General features: G+C 47.2%; 1 protein-coding gene across 1 annotated transcript in view; it reads left to right on the top strand.

Moving 5' to 3' along the window:
- LOC308411799 (uncharacterized protein) overlaps positions 1 to 14,882 on the top strand; it is a gene marked incomplete at its 3' end in the record, with an annotated part of 120,081 nt that extends 105,199 nt beyond the window's left edge. The window contains exons 3-6 of the mRNA XM_080905825.1: positions 12,615 to 12,777; positions 12,900 to 13,183; positions 13,268 to 13,345; positions 14,775 to 14,882. Of these exons, the coding sequence (XP_080761951.1) occupies positions 12,717 to 12,777; positions 12,900 to 13,183; positions 13,268 to 13,345; positions 14,775 to 14,882 (531 nt within the window). The 5' untranslated portion in view covers positions 12,615 to 12,716. The remainder of the gene's footprint in view (positions 1 to 12,614; positions 12,778 to 12,899; positions 13,184 to 13,267; positions 13,346 to 14,774) is intronic.
- Between the last annotated feature and the right edge of the window lie 2,300 nt (positions 14,883 to 17,182).

Here is a 17,182-nt window from a genome sequence, read left to right as displayed (position 1 = left end):
GCGGCACCAACAACTGGGTGTGTGTTTCCTCTGTCTGAGTGTCACGACTCACTCGATATAATCGGTCATTTAATAAGACGAAACGTAGGTCTGCGCGGCCTCAGGGCGCACCACGTGACCATCAATAGCCATCACTTGGTCAAAGGCTGAGTGTAGGGTGCCGTCACGAGACTGCTCCAGTGGGAAATCACCCATGGGGGACACTTCCGGGGCCGGCGGGACGTCCCGTGAGGGACCCGCCGGCTCCTCCCCCCCGGAGTCGGTGTCGGACGACCCCGCGTCACCGCTGCATGCCGCGCACACGCTACACCCCGCTTCCGGTCGTGATCGCACCCCCGCGTACTGCCCCAGTAGCCGATGAAACCCCGGCCAATTGGTACCCAGAATCAGGGGGTGCGACAGGCGCGGGCTAACCGCCGCCGTTACTCTATGTGTTTTGCCCTTATACTTTAATAACAGCGGCACTCTGGGATACCTGTGAACATCACCATGCACATGTAACACACCCCAAGCAAGAGGGCGGCTGACAGATTATGTCTGGTTCTGAAAAAAACAGATAAATTATGAGATGGACGACAGGTAGTGTGTTTCCTCTCTCGCTTCTGCCAGATCTTTATTTAAACACATTCATGTGTTCACAACAGGTTGCAAAAACTTCTTAACATCTCTGTCTCACATTCCCAAAGCCCAAAATCAGAATAAACTAAAATAGTATAATAATAGTATAAACAAAAATCTAAACAGTCATCTCTGTTGTTTGTTACTAAGAGCTATAAATCACACTTTTTTTCACACATCGTTTGATAAAGCAAACATTCCAGTATTGTACCATATACTAATGGCGTATCTGTGTAGTGGAAATCTCCACATCAACATTGCAGAGCGATCAGAATTATTATAGGTTATTACACTAACTTTAGACAATAACAGTGACAACATATCAAACTGTCTCTGCGAACACATTAACTCAAATATACAGGAGCCGTGGTGTACTTTTGTTACAAGAGGGTGCCTTAAGTTTAGAAAACAACAAAGCTAACAGCTACTCTAGGATGTGGCGAGCTAAGCTAGCTCCTACTCTCGATCGTAACACATTTCAATGAGCAAAACAGACGAATACAGATCCCAGCAAAACAAACTGCTGGTCAGGTTTTACCCTTATTTGGCATGTAAATTATGTGGACCACATGTGTGGCCTTATTACTTACTAACCTGAAAAAAACAGATAAATTATGAGATGGACGACAGGTAGTGTGTTTCCTCTCTCGCTTCTGCCAGATCTGAAGACGAGCAGTAGCGTCACACTAAACCATCTCACTGGGGCGGAAGTGCCCCCTTGTGGCGTAACTAGGGATCACACCACATGTTGGATCTCCAACAAAAATCACAAGATTAAGGCCCTTCCTTAACAAAACTACACCTAAAAGCTTAAATCACATAATGTGACCACACATTACAGTGTGTCACACGCTCCCTGACAAAATAAGAATGGCTCCTGGCATTCAAACCTCAATTTTTCTCAAAAACATTGACACATACACTTATTCAATATAACAAAGGTGTGTATATGTAAGGTGTGTAAGCATATGAAAGGTGAGGTGTAAAGCATGTGGGTGTTGGAATATGATAAGGAACTGTCTATGGTGGCATGTAGGGTGAGGAGAGCGTTGCAACTGTAGGATGAGGCTGGTACGATGGTTCACCCAGTGTTTGGTATGTCAGCATCTGCCTTGGTTTCCTCTCCCTAGTCGACCTTCTCATGTCGCTAGTAGAACATCGTGGAGGGGTGCGTGCAGACAGTTCGTCCTCATTTGGAATTGACAGTTCATCATCTGCACTTTCTGATGGAACTGGGTCATGTAGTGAAAGCGCCTCTGGAAAGTTGTCTCCTAGACTGACTTGATCTTGGCTGACTGGCCGGCCAATACAGCTTTCTTCCCTGATGGGTACCTTCGCATGACTGTTTTCTTCACCGGAGGCTGGGTGGGGCTGTTCTGCAGTAGATATCCTATGGTAAGTCTTTCCTTTGATGGGCTCTCTTTCTTTTACAGGAAGCCTCAACCAGAATTTTCCAGTACTCTCTTCAGAGTCTGAGTCACTTGTTTCAGTCTGTTGCCTCCTCCTGCCTCTGTCCCCTGGCAGGTTGTTTGATTTTGTTTGTCTCTTTGGTGTAGGTTCAGGAATGTGCTGTGGGGCCTCAACTGGTAAGTCATTCACAAGTAGTAACAAGTTACGGTGAAGCACTCTAGTCTTATCCTTATCTCCTGCTTCTCGGTAGACGACATACACGGGGTTGTCAGCTACTTGTGCTTTGACTACGTAGATACTCTTTTCCCAGTATGACTTGAGTTTTCCAGGCCCACCTCTTTCACCAAGATTTCTAACGAGGACCCTGTCCCCAGGATGCAAGACGACACCCCTGAGTTTTTTGTCATAGTAGGATTTGCCTCGTGCGCTGGACAGTTTACTATTGTCACTGGCTATCTTGTACGCCTCAGTCATCTTTTCTGCCCACTTTTCAGCATAATGTTTGTGAGACACAGTTTTTTTCTCCCCAACCAGGCCAAACAACAAGTCTATTGGGAGACGGGGGTGATGCCCATACAACAGAAAGTAAGGGGAATACCCTGTTGACTCATGCCGTGTACAATTGTAAGCGTGCACTGTTTGCTGAAGGTGATCTTTCCAGCATTGCTTTTCTTTGTCGCCGAGTGTCCTCAGCATCTGCAAGAGAGTCCGATTAAATCTCTCGGCGGGATTACATTGGGGGTGATACGGTGTGGTCCTTGAGTGTCCAATTCCAGCTTTCTCTCTTAAAGTCCGAAAGAGCTCGTTTTCAAACTCACGACCCTGATCGTGATGCAGCCTGCCGGGATATCCAAAACGCTGGATGAAATCACCAAAGATGCGCTCAGCTGCTGTCTTGCCTGACTTATTTTTGGTCGGGTATGCTTGAGCAAACCTTGTAAAATGATCTACTACGACCAGGATATATTCATATCCACCTCGGCTGGGCTCTAGGTGCAGGTAATCTATGCATACAAGATCCAAAGGTGAGTTTGAAGTGATTGTGCCCATTGGGGCACGGACATGTCCAACCGGTTTTTTTTGTTTTATGCAGGGACACTTCCTTGTGACATAGTTTTCAACTTCCTGTTTCATAAATGGCCAGTAGAACCTCTCTCTAGCTAGGGCCAGTACTCGGTCAGTACCAATGTGTCCCATGTCGTCATGGAGGTATTTTAGTACCTTGGCCTTGTAAACTGCTGGGAGAACAAGTTGCTGTCTTTCAGTAGTACGTCGATACAAAAGTCCATTGTCAAGGCACAGTTTGCTCCATTCATGAAGCAATCTCCTTGCAGCTTTACCTACTGTTTGTCGTATCTCGTTTGTCATTACAGCATTTGTCTCTTTTAGCCGAATGATTTCTCCCACTGCTGGGTCTTCCCTTTGAGCCTTCACCAACTCCTCACTGCTTATGGTTGGAAGTGAAGTTGGGGGGTCTTGGTTCGTGTTAGCAGTAAGAGCCAGGATGGCGACCCAAGCTACATCCTGTTCCTGGGCTGCTTTGGCCCCACCCCATGTGGTTTGCACAACTTCATGAGAGAGCCCCTCAGTACATGCTGTCACGTACTTCTCAATGTCAAGGGGCATGCGGGACAACGTGTCAGCATCTATATTTACCTTTCCTGGTCTGTATTTTATCTCAAACCGGAAATCTGACAACTCCCCAACCCAGCGATGCCCAACAGCATTAAGCTTAGCAGTGCTCATTATGTAAGTCAGAGGGTTGTTGTCAGTATAGATGGTGAAGTGTGGGGCATAATAGAGGTAGTCTCTAAACTTTTCACACACCGCCCATTTAAGCGCCAGAAATTCTAATTTCCCACTGTGCAGGCAATAGTTTTTCTCGGCTGGAGACAGCGTTCTGGAGCCATACCCAATAACCCTTAGCTTACCATCTTGCTGCTGATAGAGTACAGCGCCAAGGCCTTGCTCTGAGGCATCTGTGTGTAGCAAGAAAGGTAAGTGGAAGTCTGGGTAGGCCAGGACTGGAGGGTGGGTGAGCATGTCAATGAGTTGCTCCAGTGCCCCCTGGTGTTCACCAGTCCACACCACAGGAGTATTGGAAGACAGCTGACTGCCTTTGGTTTTCCTCTGGTGAGGTGGTGCTCGTGACATGTCAGACTTGGCTTGGAGAAGCTCATACACAGGCTTTGCGATACGTGAGAAGTCCTGAATATAGCTACGGTAGTAGCTGAGGAAGCCCAGGAGCCGCCTCACATCGCCAACAGTCTGCGGTGTTTTGGCCCTGAGTGACTGCACAGCCTCTAGATCCTTTGGGTCAATTTGCACACCCTCTGCTGATACAAGGCGACCCAAATATCTTACTTGTCTGCAAAAGAGTTCACACTTTTCAGGCCTTAGCTTCACACCGTGATGCTGAAGTGCTTTCAAAACTTTGCGGACGCCCTCAACATGCTCCTCAAAGGTTTTGGCATAGCAGAGGATGTCATCTAGGTAGGGAATGCAACATTCATCCCTAAATGCATCCAGCATCTCCTCCATACTCCTCTGAAAGGCTGCAGGCGCATTGGAGAGGCCGAAGGGTATTCTGACCCACTCATACAACCCCCAGGGAGTTACAAAGGCTGTGAGATGCCTTGAGCCCTCTGCCATAAACCCCTGGTGGTACGCCTTTCCTTGGTCAAGAATACTGAACCAGCAGTGGCCCCCCAGCGTATCGATCAGATCTTGGATACGGGGCAGTGGGTGCCTATCAGGTATGGTTTTCTGGTTTAGTAACCGGTAGTCGATGCACAGGCGTAATGTGCCATCCTTTTTGCGGACACATACAACAGGGGCAGCATAAGGAGATTTTGATTTGATTATCCAGCCCTTTGCTAGAAGGTCCTGGATATACTCCTTTACTTCGTTGAATAATGGCTTTGGAACTGAGCTGTAGGCTTTTTGCACAGGGATGTCATCTTTAAGATTTAGTGACAGCTCTAGGCTTGTAATACAGCCTATATCATTAGCATCCTTTGCAAAAGCAGCTGACTCCTCAAACAGCATTTTCTTTACAACTCCCTGCTGCTCCTCTGTGAGGTGATGTACATCAACGGGTGGATGCCACAATAGAGTGGAACAACTTGCAGTAGGTGGTGCAGTGGTAGGACTCTGAATCTCCAGGTCTCTGTTTGGGAGTGAGTCAGTCTCAACAATTTTCTTGATAGGCTGGATACTGCCAATCAAAGCTTTTCGAGGTAGAATAATGTCGTGTTTTGTCTGGTTTCCTAAAGGCAAATTTACATGTGGAGTTCTGCCCATCTGAACTTCTAAGAGGCCCTCACCCACATCTAGCTGTTGTAACTGTGGGCAATTTTCCTCAGGTTCGAACAGCACTAGTGGGTCGCCAGAGTCAAACTGTGGTGGTACTTTACATTTTACCCAGGTTACGCTACCAGCTGGGATGACTTTGTCTTTCGGACCTGTTCTCAGGCGCCCCTGAGCAGAAACAGGTTTTTTTGTCTGCACAAAATGGACAATAGTCTTTGCTGTGTCATCTGGGATGGACATTGCCCCACCTAGGAGGCGACTTAAAGTGGAAGCTAGCCTTTCTGGTTTTCCCTGAATCACTACTTCAACCACATTGAATCCCAAAAGTGGCATTTCTAAGGGCAACGAGCTCACCAGGAAGGGTACACTGACTGATAAATCTGGGTCCTCATTTCCTGGTAAGTTCAGGGTTATGATCACCCAGCCATCAAAGGGGATTAGCCCTCCATTGACCGCATACACTTCCAGTGTCTTTTTATCCTCCATGAGCTCAATTAGCTCAGTCAGGGGGCGAACGTCAAGATCAGGTAAGTACTTGTCTCTCCAATGGCGGTCTATTATGCTGACTTGGGCCCCAGTGTCCAAGAGAGCATTGACTGCGAGGCCATTGAGAATACACTTAGTCAAAGCTTTCCTACCTATTAATTTGGCAACAGGTTCATTGGTAGGCATCGTGTCTTTTAGGGGGTCAGCAGCAGTTCTCTCACGGCTATGCTTTTTGTTAACAGCAGCTGTTTCAATAGTTGTTTTGAAACTACTGTTCCCCGTCACCTTGTGGGTGGTGTCTGTTTCAGCTCCCCTGTCTGTGAATTGGGACTTGGGAAGGACTCCGGTTACTGTTTGTCCCCCCACAGCAACCGGTTCACGTTTCCCTGCTGCTTAGGGTTTTTTAGGCAACCCACAGCTCTGTGTCCCTGTTCGCCACAAGAGAAGCAGTGTTTACAATCTTGTAACCCCTCCTGCACACATTTTGGACAACCATAACGGCTTCCTCTTCTGGTTGCTTGTGGCTTGGGGGGTAGACAGCTGTATGACTGGCTCCTCTCCACTTTCTCTGCTAGGGTGTCTACTAATTTGGTGAGCACATCTATTTTCTCTGCAAGCTTCTGTACTTCATCTGATTTAGCTCTATGCTCTGTCATGTCTTTCTTTATATTTGCCTGCTTAACCTGTTCTCCCTCAACCTGTAGACTATGTGCAGCAGCTTGTCTTGAGCGTTGTGTTGACCCCAAACGCCTTTGTCGTTCACTTTCATCACTTGTTACCCTCATGACATGCTTTAGGATTGTCTCATCTGTAACTGTGTTGTCTGAAAGTAAAGGTTTAAGCTCCCTGCGAATATCGTTGTACTTGTGTCCTATTCCCTGATACACTGTGTGTAGGAAGACATCTTGTACTGTATCTGGGCTATACCTGATATCAGTCCCTGGCTGTTTTGACCCAAACAATATTCTTTGCTTCAGTCCAATAACACGGTAGAGGAACTGCTGAGGGGTTTCATGCTCATTTTGTTTGGCACACATTAGTTCTTGGAATAGTTCTGTGCTATTCCTCTCACCTAAGTGCGACTGGAGGAACCCCTTGAGCTCAGCCACAGTCATGTCTTCTTTATTGACCAGCATGTCCTTGAAATCTCCTGGCTTTATTATCCTTAGCACACCTCTCACGATCTCAGACTCAGTGAGATTGTCCTTTATCCCCTCCTCTATCTGTCTGCAAACACTGTTAAAGCTTATATCGGATGAGTGGTCTCCAATTTGGCCTCCTTGAACTTTGAATTCACGGCGATGGATGTAGGACAGATCCTTCAATGATACTACTTGTTCGGGTCCTCTGTGTCTGGAAACGTCCATCTGTGTCTCAGAGTGATGTGGGACTGAGAGTGTAGGTTGTGCTGTAGCTTGAGGTGTGGGAATGTGCATCAGCCTACCAAGCTTTCGGCTCAAATCCTCATAGTCTAACAGCATCTTTTGGACATTCTCTGGTGAAACGTCACAACTGAGTTCATTAGTTGTCTCAGTGATTAGCTTGGCGTTTGCTGTTACAGGAGTGGTTACATTTGTTACATCAGAAAATAGTACATCAGTGTTAGCTGGTTGGGCTGATGCAGTAGGTGGGACAGTGATAAGTGGGGACATTGGCTTTGTATTTACACTTGACCCAGCAGGTAAAATTACACTACTTTGAGACTGAACAACCTCATCGACAACATCTTTTAGGGCTAGTAGTTCTCCCATGCCCCTATCCTCAGCATCTAATAAGTTCTTACTGTACATAAAGGCGTGGATGTACTCGAAACATCCCTCTGCGTCTCCGCTGGAAAGCTCTGCAGCATCTTTGCCTGGAGCAGGGCTGACTGTAGAAGCAATCTGGAAAAGTTCGTTTGATGACAGCGACAGTAGGCTTTTCCTGATGTCCCATACCAGGCTTTTCCTCTCCTGGTCTGCCATGACGACGTCTTCCCCAGTCTCTCGCAGTAGGTTGCTTTTGGGTCCAGCCCTCTTCCTCACTTGGTCTCAGCTTGTCTCACACAGACAGCTCACTTTGGGGCAGCCGGCATCACGCTGTCAGCTTTACCAGCACGAGGTGTTGTAGGTTGTGGGATTAGCTCATGGCAATGTGGAGAGCCAATCCCGGACGAGCCCCCAAGAATCTGTAACACACCCCAAGCAAGAGGGCGGCTGACAGATTATGTCTGGTTCTGAAAAAAACAGATAAATTATGAGATGGACGACAGGTAGTGTGTTTCCTCTCTCGCTTCTGCCAGATCTTTATTTAAACACATTCATGTGTTCACAACAGGTTGCAAAAACTTCTTAACATCTCTGTCTCACATTCCCAAAGCCCAAAATCAGAATAAACTAAAATAGTATAATAATAGTATAAACAAAAATCTAAACAGTCATCTCTGTTGTTTGTTACTAAGAGCTATAAATCACACTTTTTTTCACACATCGTTTGATAAAGCAAACATTCCAGTATTGTACCATATACTAATGGCGTATCTGTGTAGTGGAAATCTCCACATCAACATTGCAGAGCGATCAGAATTATTATAGGTTATTACACTAACTTTAGACAATAACAGTGACAACATATCAAACTGTCTCTGCGAACACATTAACTCAAATATACAGGAGCCGTGGTGTACTTTTGTTACAAGAGGGTGCCTTAAGTTTAGAAAACAACAAAGCTAACAGCTACTCTAGGATGTGGCGAGCTAAGCTAGCTCCTACTCTCGATCGTAACACATTTCAATGAGCAAAACAGACGAATACAGATCCCAGCAAAACAAACTGCTGGTCAGGTTTTACCCTTATTTGGCATGTAAATTATGTGGACCACATGTGTGGCCTTATTACTTACTAACCTGAAAAAAACAGATAAATTATGAGATGGACGACAGGTAGTGTGTTTCCTCTCTCGCTTCTGCCAGATCTGAAGACGAGCAGTAGCGTCACACTAAACCATCTCACTGGGGCGGAAGTGCCCCCTTGTGGCGTAACTAGGGATCACACCACATGTTGGATCTCCAACAAAAATCACAAGATTAAGGCCCTTCCTTAACAAAACTACACCTAAAAGCTTAAATCACATAATGTGACCACACATTACAGTGTGTCACACACACACCTCACCTCCACCCATTCTGCCTCCAGCAATGCCCCGGGGCGAACCAAGCTTTGGTGTACGAGGGTCTGCGTGCAGCCCGTGTCCACCAACGCCTGGTCCCCTCGAGTCCTTACCGGAATACTGTATGTCCCTCCTGGACCGGGGGAGGGTGCTGGGGCGCCAGCAACGCGAAACACCTGCCCCACTTCCATAAGCGGACAATCCCTCCTCAGGTGCCCCGGCTGCCCGCACTTCCAACACTCCGGCCCCGGCGTCTGTGCTGCTCTCCGTGGCTCGGGGGCGGCTCCACTTGGCTCGGCTCCCCTGGACGGCACCAACGCCGCGAAAGGGTTAGTGGGGCTCAGCGCCGGCAGCCGCTCTGCCTGCCCTGGTGCCGGCACACGGCGCCTCGGGGCCGGCACTGGGGCCTGTTTGTTCGGCCTCCGTCCGGCGTCCCCGGGTTCCCCTGCTCCAGCGGCAAGGTGGTCCTCCGCCAGCGTCACCGCTACCTCCAAGCTTGCGGGCCGGTGGCACCGGACCCATCTCGCCGTCTCCGCTGGCAATCCCTCCGTGAACTGCTCCAGCACCACCTTGTCCACCAGCTTCGTCTCCCCCTCCGATGTTCCCGGTTGCAGCCAGCGCACCGCCGCGTCGCGCAGCTGCCGGGCCCAGGCGAATGGTCGGTCCGTTGTAGCCAGCCGACAGGCCCGGAACCGCCGGCGATGGTCTTCGGCGGTGAGCCCCAGCCTGTCCATCACCGCCCGGCTCACGTCCGTGAAGCTGCTCCTCGACGCCGGAGGCAGACTCAGGGCCGCTGTTTGTGCCTCCCCGGACAGCAGGGGGAGCAGCCGCGGAGCCCACTCCTCCCGCGGCCATTGGCAAGCCTCCGCCGTGGCACGGAAGGTCTCCAAAAAAACCTGTGGGTCGTCCCCGTCCCCCATCCGGGGCTCCGCCACCGACAGTGGCGAGGGCTTCGGCGTGGCAGCGGCCCCGAACTCCAGAACTTGCGTCTGTCGGTCCGTCTGCTCCCGCAGCGCGGCCAGGTGGGCACGCTGGTCGGCCGCCTGATCCCGGCTCATCGTCGACATCTCCGCCAGCATCTGCGCCAAGAATTGCAGAGGCTGGGCGGGTGGCGCGGCCTGTGGGTCGGACATTTCCCCACCGGCACTTTCCTGGGTTTCGGCACCACTTGTGGAATACACCAGGCACAGACGCACACACAGGTAGGTACAGCCAACTTCCACATTTATTGAAGTGATGTTGTTTTGACAGCTGACTCAGTCACACAGTCTGACAGCTCACGAGCCCAGCTGATCTCTCTCTGGCCGCTCCTCCTCGTCTCACTATAAACACAGCGGAGGGAGACCATCATCAGTCCATAAACAACATCAGCTGTTCTTACCGGCCTCGCAGCGCCGCCCTGTTGAGCCTTCCGCTCCACTCCTCCCCTGCAGCTGCGCCCGGGGCCACTCCTCCGCCACAGTGACATGAATGCGGGGGCTGTTTGTCAGATTCCGGGAGCATGGCGTTGTTTCTTGGAGCAAACCGTCATAGTGTACATTCCTGCGGTCACACAATAATTCCAGCAGAAATTTAAGTAGATAGGGCGGGTTGCCACTTAATTTTGTGTTGTGCACATGCGCAGAAACAACAGGTAGGATGGTTTGTGAGGTCGCATGGATTCCCAGAACACATTTCTCTCATTTTTTTGTGAAGTAGATGTTCTCATGACCTATCGAGTGATGCCACTGACCAGCCAATCAGTGGCATGCTGTCCGATGACGTAATAGTTTAATACCTGCTCGGATCGCTTGGAACCCGTCCGAGCAGGTACTAAAGCAGTACCAGGAACTAGTGATGTGACGTTCTGTGTCGAGGCTTCAAAGCTTGTGTCGAGTAATTGAGGGGGCGTTTCCGCGATGCGCGTATCGAGGCTTGCTTCATTTACGGGAGGAGCTGAAAAGACAGTGTCACTATAATTATCGTGCGAGTTACAGGTTTTTCACAATTTGCCTCAAAGTGACACAAGGTCTAAAAACTCCCCATTCAAAGTCTCAGAGCTAAAATACTGAAACTGAAGGCATTTTCTGTAACTTTATTGCAGTTTATTGTTTGATAACAGCATTTTGGTTATTTTGTAAGTGATTTAAGTGTTACTCACATCCTGTCACTGCTGAGATTTCTTCTGCTATGATGGGTCATTGGAGTTTAACTGCCTAACAGTTACATTTATTTCTGTACCTCAATAAATCATGCTCAGTTTTTCCACATGATCTCTCCTTATTGAACTGCTTTTGTAGATAAGCTTCAAGCCAGAAAGCAACAACACCTAAACCAAAAATATTATCATCAGAAGTGAGAAAGTGTCTGGACTATCTCCAGCTGCGTTGCATGTATTAAAGATAACTTCAGACACTGTCTGGTTGTCATGTCTGAAACAGGCTGTACAGTCACACAGATAAAAGACAGCAGTCATGTTTCTAATATTACAAATCAACCAGAAAGATTATGAAGATAAAAGCTGTGAGACCCCACTAGAGAACGGATGGCTTGTTATCATTACATGAAGTGATTTAGAAATAAGCTGCCAAGTGGCTGCTGTGGCTGCTGCTGCTGTTGCCTTTCTAAGATGCCCTCCACAATCTTCTCTATTGAGACTTGTGTCAGTGGTGTAGACAGGGCAGGAGGAGGCGGGTTAAAGACGGCAGGCTCTACGGTGACTACAGGGACACTAGTTGTTTCACTGCCTTCAGTTAAAGACTGCCACAGCAGCTGCTGGGCAGCCACAGGTTTTGGAACAGAGGGTGGGGGCTGAAGGGCAGCTGGTTCATCTTTTCTCAGAGTTTTGTGTTTGTCCCAGTTCAGAGGGACTGGACAGCAGCCTGGCTCTCTGTATTCAAGCCCAAATTGCTCTCCAGTGTCTCTGTCAGAGAGGTGAAGTGCAGTGTACTTCTCCTGACCAGTCACTCTTCTGGAGGCTGCATTAAACTCCACCACTAGAGCTGGATCAAAAACACAAGGTAGCATGACACCTGGCTGCTTAAGGTCCACCAGTCTTTGGTAGTTCCATCGTGCCACCCCTGTCATGTCCTGGGCCTGGAATAGTTCAGTGGAAACGTGAGTCCCGGTGATCCACTGGGCCTGGTGGAAATGATAACCCTCCTGCTGTGAAGTGCCTCGGACAGGAATCCAGATGGGGACCTTGGCACCTTCACCAGGGACATGGTTAAGCTGAAGAGTCCCACCATACCTAAACATTACACCCTCTGAGAGTTCAGGGTCACTTAGGCAGCCACGCAGAATGTGCACTGCGTCACGTCTTCAGCATGGATGGCTTGAAGAGTGGGACGTTGTTGGGGTCTGTGGCCAGGTGAAAATGGTTCAGGACCTTTTCCACTCTGTTCAGCAGCTCAGTGGGTTGTGGTATTTGGATCCTGCAGTGCTCCCTTATGTGTTGCTTTGTGGGATTAGCAGGATGGATGCCACAGAACTTATAAGCATCCTGGAGCCTCTTCAGGTCTGCCTGATCAACCACTGAGAATGCCGCAGAGAGAAGCTGGCAGAAAGTGCTGAACAGAGGAAGATGCTCAGAGGTACACTCCCACAAAAATCGCCTCAGGCAGTGGAACAGGTCCAGTTTTACAATAATGTTCTTGTTGTAGTGGGTTCGAGAGGCACAGCTGTTTGCCACTGGTCCAGATGTGGCCGCAGCAACAACAGCAGGAGTGGTTTTTCAGGCATCCCACGATAGATTTTCGACAGGGATGCAGTCTGGGATCTTAAATGGAGCACAGCAATCCCTAAATGTAAGAAATACAAATACATGTAAGTATATGGAATATTATGTGTGTGCATCAAATTGATCTGAAAAAGAAAAACTCAGTTTTTCCAGACAGATTAGCAGTTTGAATGACAACGATGATTACGGTTTTTACCTTTCCACCCAGTGGTAGCCGGCCTTTTCCACTCCTGCATCACTGTACCTCTTGGCCATTCCCTGGTACATGGGCTCCAAGGACCTTTCTGTGTCAGACTGAACCATGACCCACGAAACAATCAGCCAGTTTTCATTCATTATGGAATAACTGGACATGACCCCAGATGCCAGCATGACTTTTCGTGCCACCTTCCTGATGTGGTCAGACCTGGAAATGTGGCCAAAAGTGCCCTGGAGGAGTTTGGATATGGCTGGATGTTGACGTCGGAATTCGTCGAGCAGGCAGTCAGTCAGGTAATGGCTGGACACAGAGACGCCACACCAGGCATGTGGGTCTTCATAAGACCTGAACTCCTGTGGCTTATTTTCCTTCCTCAGGAACTGCCCAATGGTCCTCTGTCCATGAGCTCCTGCCTCAGAATCCCAGACCGATCCTGTGGCATGGAGGTACGTCAGGTGAGCTCGCTCGTACTTGAGGTGCATGAGTTCATTTATTTGGTTTGCCATGTCTGTTGGAGATTTGCCAGTCCTCCTGAGCTCATCCATAACAGACTTGCAGATGGCCTTTTTGTTTGTAAGAAAAGCAGGGAGAAGGTTGGTAAACCTTTGGGCAGTTTCTCCAGCCATCGTGGATTGTCAGCAAACCAGTTCCTGCGACAAGCCCTGCAGCAGAGTCGTGAAGACAGGATGTAATACTGACCACTGGTGCCAACAATTACACGTGGCCTGCCCACACCAGCAGAGACCACTTGTGAACGAAAGCAACCATGGAGACATGGCAAGATATAATTGTTTCTTAACCTGACCATGATAGCACTCTCAGGTTTCATTTTACATTTTATGCACAGGGCGATTACATCTGATTGGGTCACTTCCAAACTCGTCCTGCCTTTGTCATCATCATCATCATCATCATCATCATCTCTTCTTCATCCGCTTTATCCGAGGCCAGGTTGCGGGGGCAGCAGCCTAAGCAGAGAGGCCCAGACCCTTATCCGGGGGAACACCAAGGCGTTTCCAGGCCAGCCGAGAGATATAATCTTTCCAGCGTGTCCTGGGTCTGCCCTGGGGCCTTTGTACACAGCTTAAATATTTCTGATTGGATCTCACATTTTTTATTTTTTTTTAGACCAAAGTATCAATATATTCCATTGCACTTTTTTGTCTCGTGCACTAGTTTTTAGTTAGTTATTGTTTCCCTTTCATCATGAAAACAAAGGTAACTGACAAAAATTATGACAAAAATAATTGGTCAGTGAAATTAACACTGGATAAGAGCACCCATGCTGATGTAGCATTAACTTGTAGCTTAAAAATAGCACGCACAAACCATTCCATAGGTGCAAGATTTGCATGACAAATTGAGGTATTCAGTACAGTTTCTATTACAACATTTTATTGAGATTGATGCCATATATAGGTTGTTCCCCCAAGGATCAATATAGTCTGTGTAGTTGGAATTACTGGGTGGTCCCATCATGCTGTGTCCACATCAGTCAAATATCTGTTGCAGTCAGCTGGACCACAATTAAATAATTCTGAGCAGCACTTGGCAGACTGCAGCAGCCTGCATGTGTGTGTTCCATGAAAATCAAAAGTAACAGAAACCCTGCCATTCCTCAAGCCTGAATCATTTCAGTCACATTTTCGCCTGGAGATGTCTAAAGACAGGCTGTCTTTTGTTGCCATAGAGACCTGAATCCCCCCCCCCGAACACAGTGTAGAGATCTGGCAGGTTTTTGACCATAATTGCGGGTTGTCACCCTCTGGCAGTAATAGGGGGAATATGTAGCACACAAGCACAAACTCCTTGTCTTGGTACAGAGCTCTCACTGCGGGACCAAAGTGCCACTTAAATCCAGACTCAAATTTTCTGTGATTGCAGGTTCCGATGGAGACATCGCCTGTTCATCATCTCCGCTCCCAACGACGAGGAGTGGGCCTATCAGCAGCAGCCTTACGCCCTCAACAGCCAAGCCTGCAATCTGGGTGAGTCACCAGAAGTCAACCAGTTTCACGTTTCAGAGGTCACTTCAGTTGCTAAAAGCTCAAATATGCTCGCCACCCAAGCTCTAATTGTGTCTCTCTGCTGCTAGGTGCTGTTTAGGTGGTGTAGGTTTTTTTCTCCAAAATCTGCTGCCTGCTGCAACCAAAAAACAAATCTATAAGAAACACAGTTGCAGGCTCAATGAACCGATTGTTAGTGTGATTAACACTTCTTAGTCTAATTTATCGTAAACGGTCATGATGTGCCTGTTCACTGTACTCTGTACCCTATAAGAAATGTTGTAAGAGATTGAACAACTGACCTTCCGATTAGTGGAAGATGCCCAGCCGCCCATAACAATCTTCTGTTTCTGCAAGTCCGAAAGTACAAAGATTCATTTACTGGGAAACAAGCCTGATCCTGATCCTAAACTCCACATCACACTGATCAGATGGCGATGCCTTTCACCCTGGTTTATCTCTGACATCAGCACCAACTATTCTGTTGTTCTTATAATTTTTTCCTACATTGCAACATAACTTTGTATGTCCAATACCCAGATAAGAAATTAATCCAACTATAAATTGTTATCTACAAATTATATTAAGCTGTTACGTTCCTGCGGTTGTTAATTTTGATTTACATGTAGTTAGTGTACTGCTGTCAATAAGTTCATAACCACGTCTGTTTGAAGTTATTTTATTGGAGTATCTACCAGCAAGAATTTGGAAAATCAAAGATCATTTTAACAAGCTGTGATTTCAAAAGAGTTAAACATTGCACTAACACAATTCCTAAAAGCTGTTGATATATTAATTTAATTATATTTAGTTTATTTTTAATTGCATAAAAGATTCCAAACGAGTCGTCTTCCATTCCAAGTACTGGTGCCTGTTCTTCGTACCTCGCTAAGTAAGTTAGCTGGATTAGATTGTTGACGATTTCGCGTGATCCTGGATCGTTCGGTTCCCCGAAGCTCATCCGGGACTTGCTGTCATAGCAACAGAGCCGTAAGCGTAAACCTGCTCGGGAGCAGGTTTACTTTATGTAAACAGGATTAGATCGCGGCCACTCAGGTATGTCCGCTTCATTTACACGAAAGCAACAGTGATATTCCACCACTGTTTCACCATAAATAAATAACATCAATGTAACTAAAGATAATGCAGCACTTGATCCTTTTATTGATGTCACACAGATACATACAGGTCATTTCCTAAAAAAGGGAAATGTACTATTAACATTCTATTACATGTATGTGATTATTACAGATGTAATTCATATTTCAGAGTAGCAATTGTAAATTACTTCGTGTAATCAAGATGAGAGACCACTGCTATAAAAGCGAAGGTGGATTTGGGAAGTCTGTCACAGCCATGTCCTGTCCGTATACGCGAGCCACCCATTGCAGAAGGTGCAAGATTGATAAGGAGAGTCCTCAGAATTCAGCGTATATTGCGGGACAGACAGGATCCTTTAGCTCAGCGCGACAGTGTGCTCATTGAGAGATATCGATATTCCCGTGAGGGTATTATTCACTTAACCAACATGTTGACGAGGGGGTGCAGGACCACCGCCTGTCTTTTTTTGCTCTGCCCTTTTCTTGGTTGCTGTTATGAACAAACAAACAGATTATTTCAGGGTCTCTTTCCAAGAGACGAAAAGCAATATAAGTGGTAAATATTAGCATTCTGTAGAATATTCTTATATTTCACTTTTACTTGTTCCCATGTTCTAGTGGGTCCTGTTGTGGCTCTAATGTGAAAGGGGATATAATATGACAATATAATATAATGTAATATAATATTGGATAATATAGTGTAATATAATAAATCTATAAATAGGCTAAATAATAAAGTGACTGAATAGTGGTATTGTCATGCGCTTTGGGTGCCTTGAAAAGCGCTATATAAACCCACTCCATTATTATTGTTATTATTAAATTACTTACGAGTTTGATTTGTCAGCAACTTTCTGCCAGCCCTCTCTCCTTGCTTTTGCAGCCTTTGCAGTGTTCCCTTGCGTTTTAATTAAACTCTGAAACTCCTGAAATCCCGCACTCAAGAGTTCTTGCTCTGCTGCCGGAAAATACCGAGCACGCCCCTTCGACATTTTCGTCGAACAATCAGCGGGTTGCCGATCAATGTTTCTACTATCGATGCGTAGCCCCTTTTACGACACCCAGTGATGTCACATTACTGCGTCCAGCTGTACTAATGGTCAACAACAGGTGGGTTCGGGGAACCGGATTAGCGAGCTCACGGTTAGCGCGATCGTTTGATCTTGGATGTGTCATTTGATCTTGG

This window comes from Rhamphochromis sp. 'chilingali' (genome assembly GCF_963969265.1).
Source record: "Rhamphochromis sp. 'chilingali' genome assembly, chromosome: 15".
NCBI lineage: Eukaryota > Metazoa > Chordata > Actinopteri > Cichliformes > Cichlidae > Rhamphochromis > Rhamphochromis sp. 'chilingali'.
Note: the sequence above shows the minus strand (reverse complement) of the source record. Positions and strands in the feature narration are given on the sequence as shown.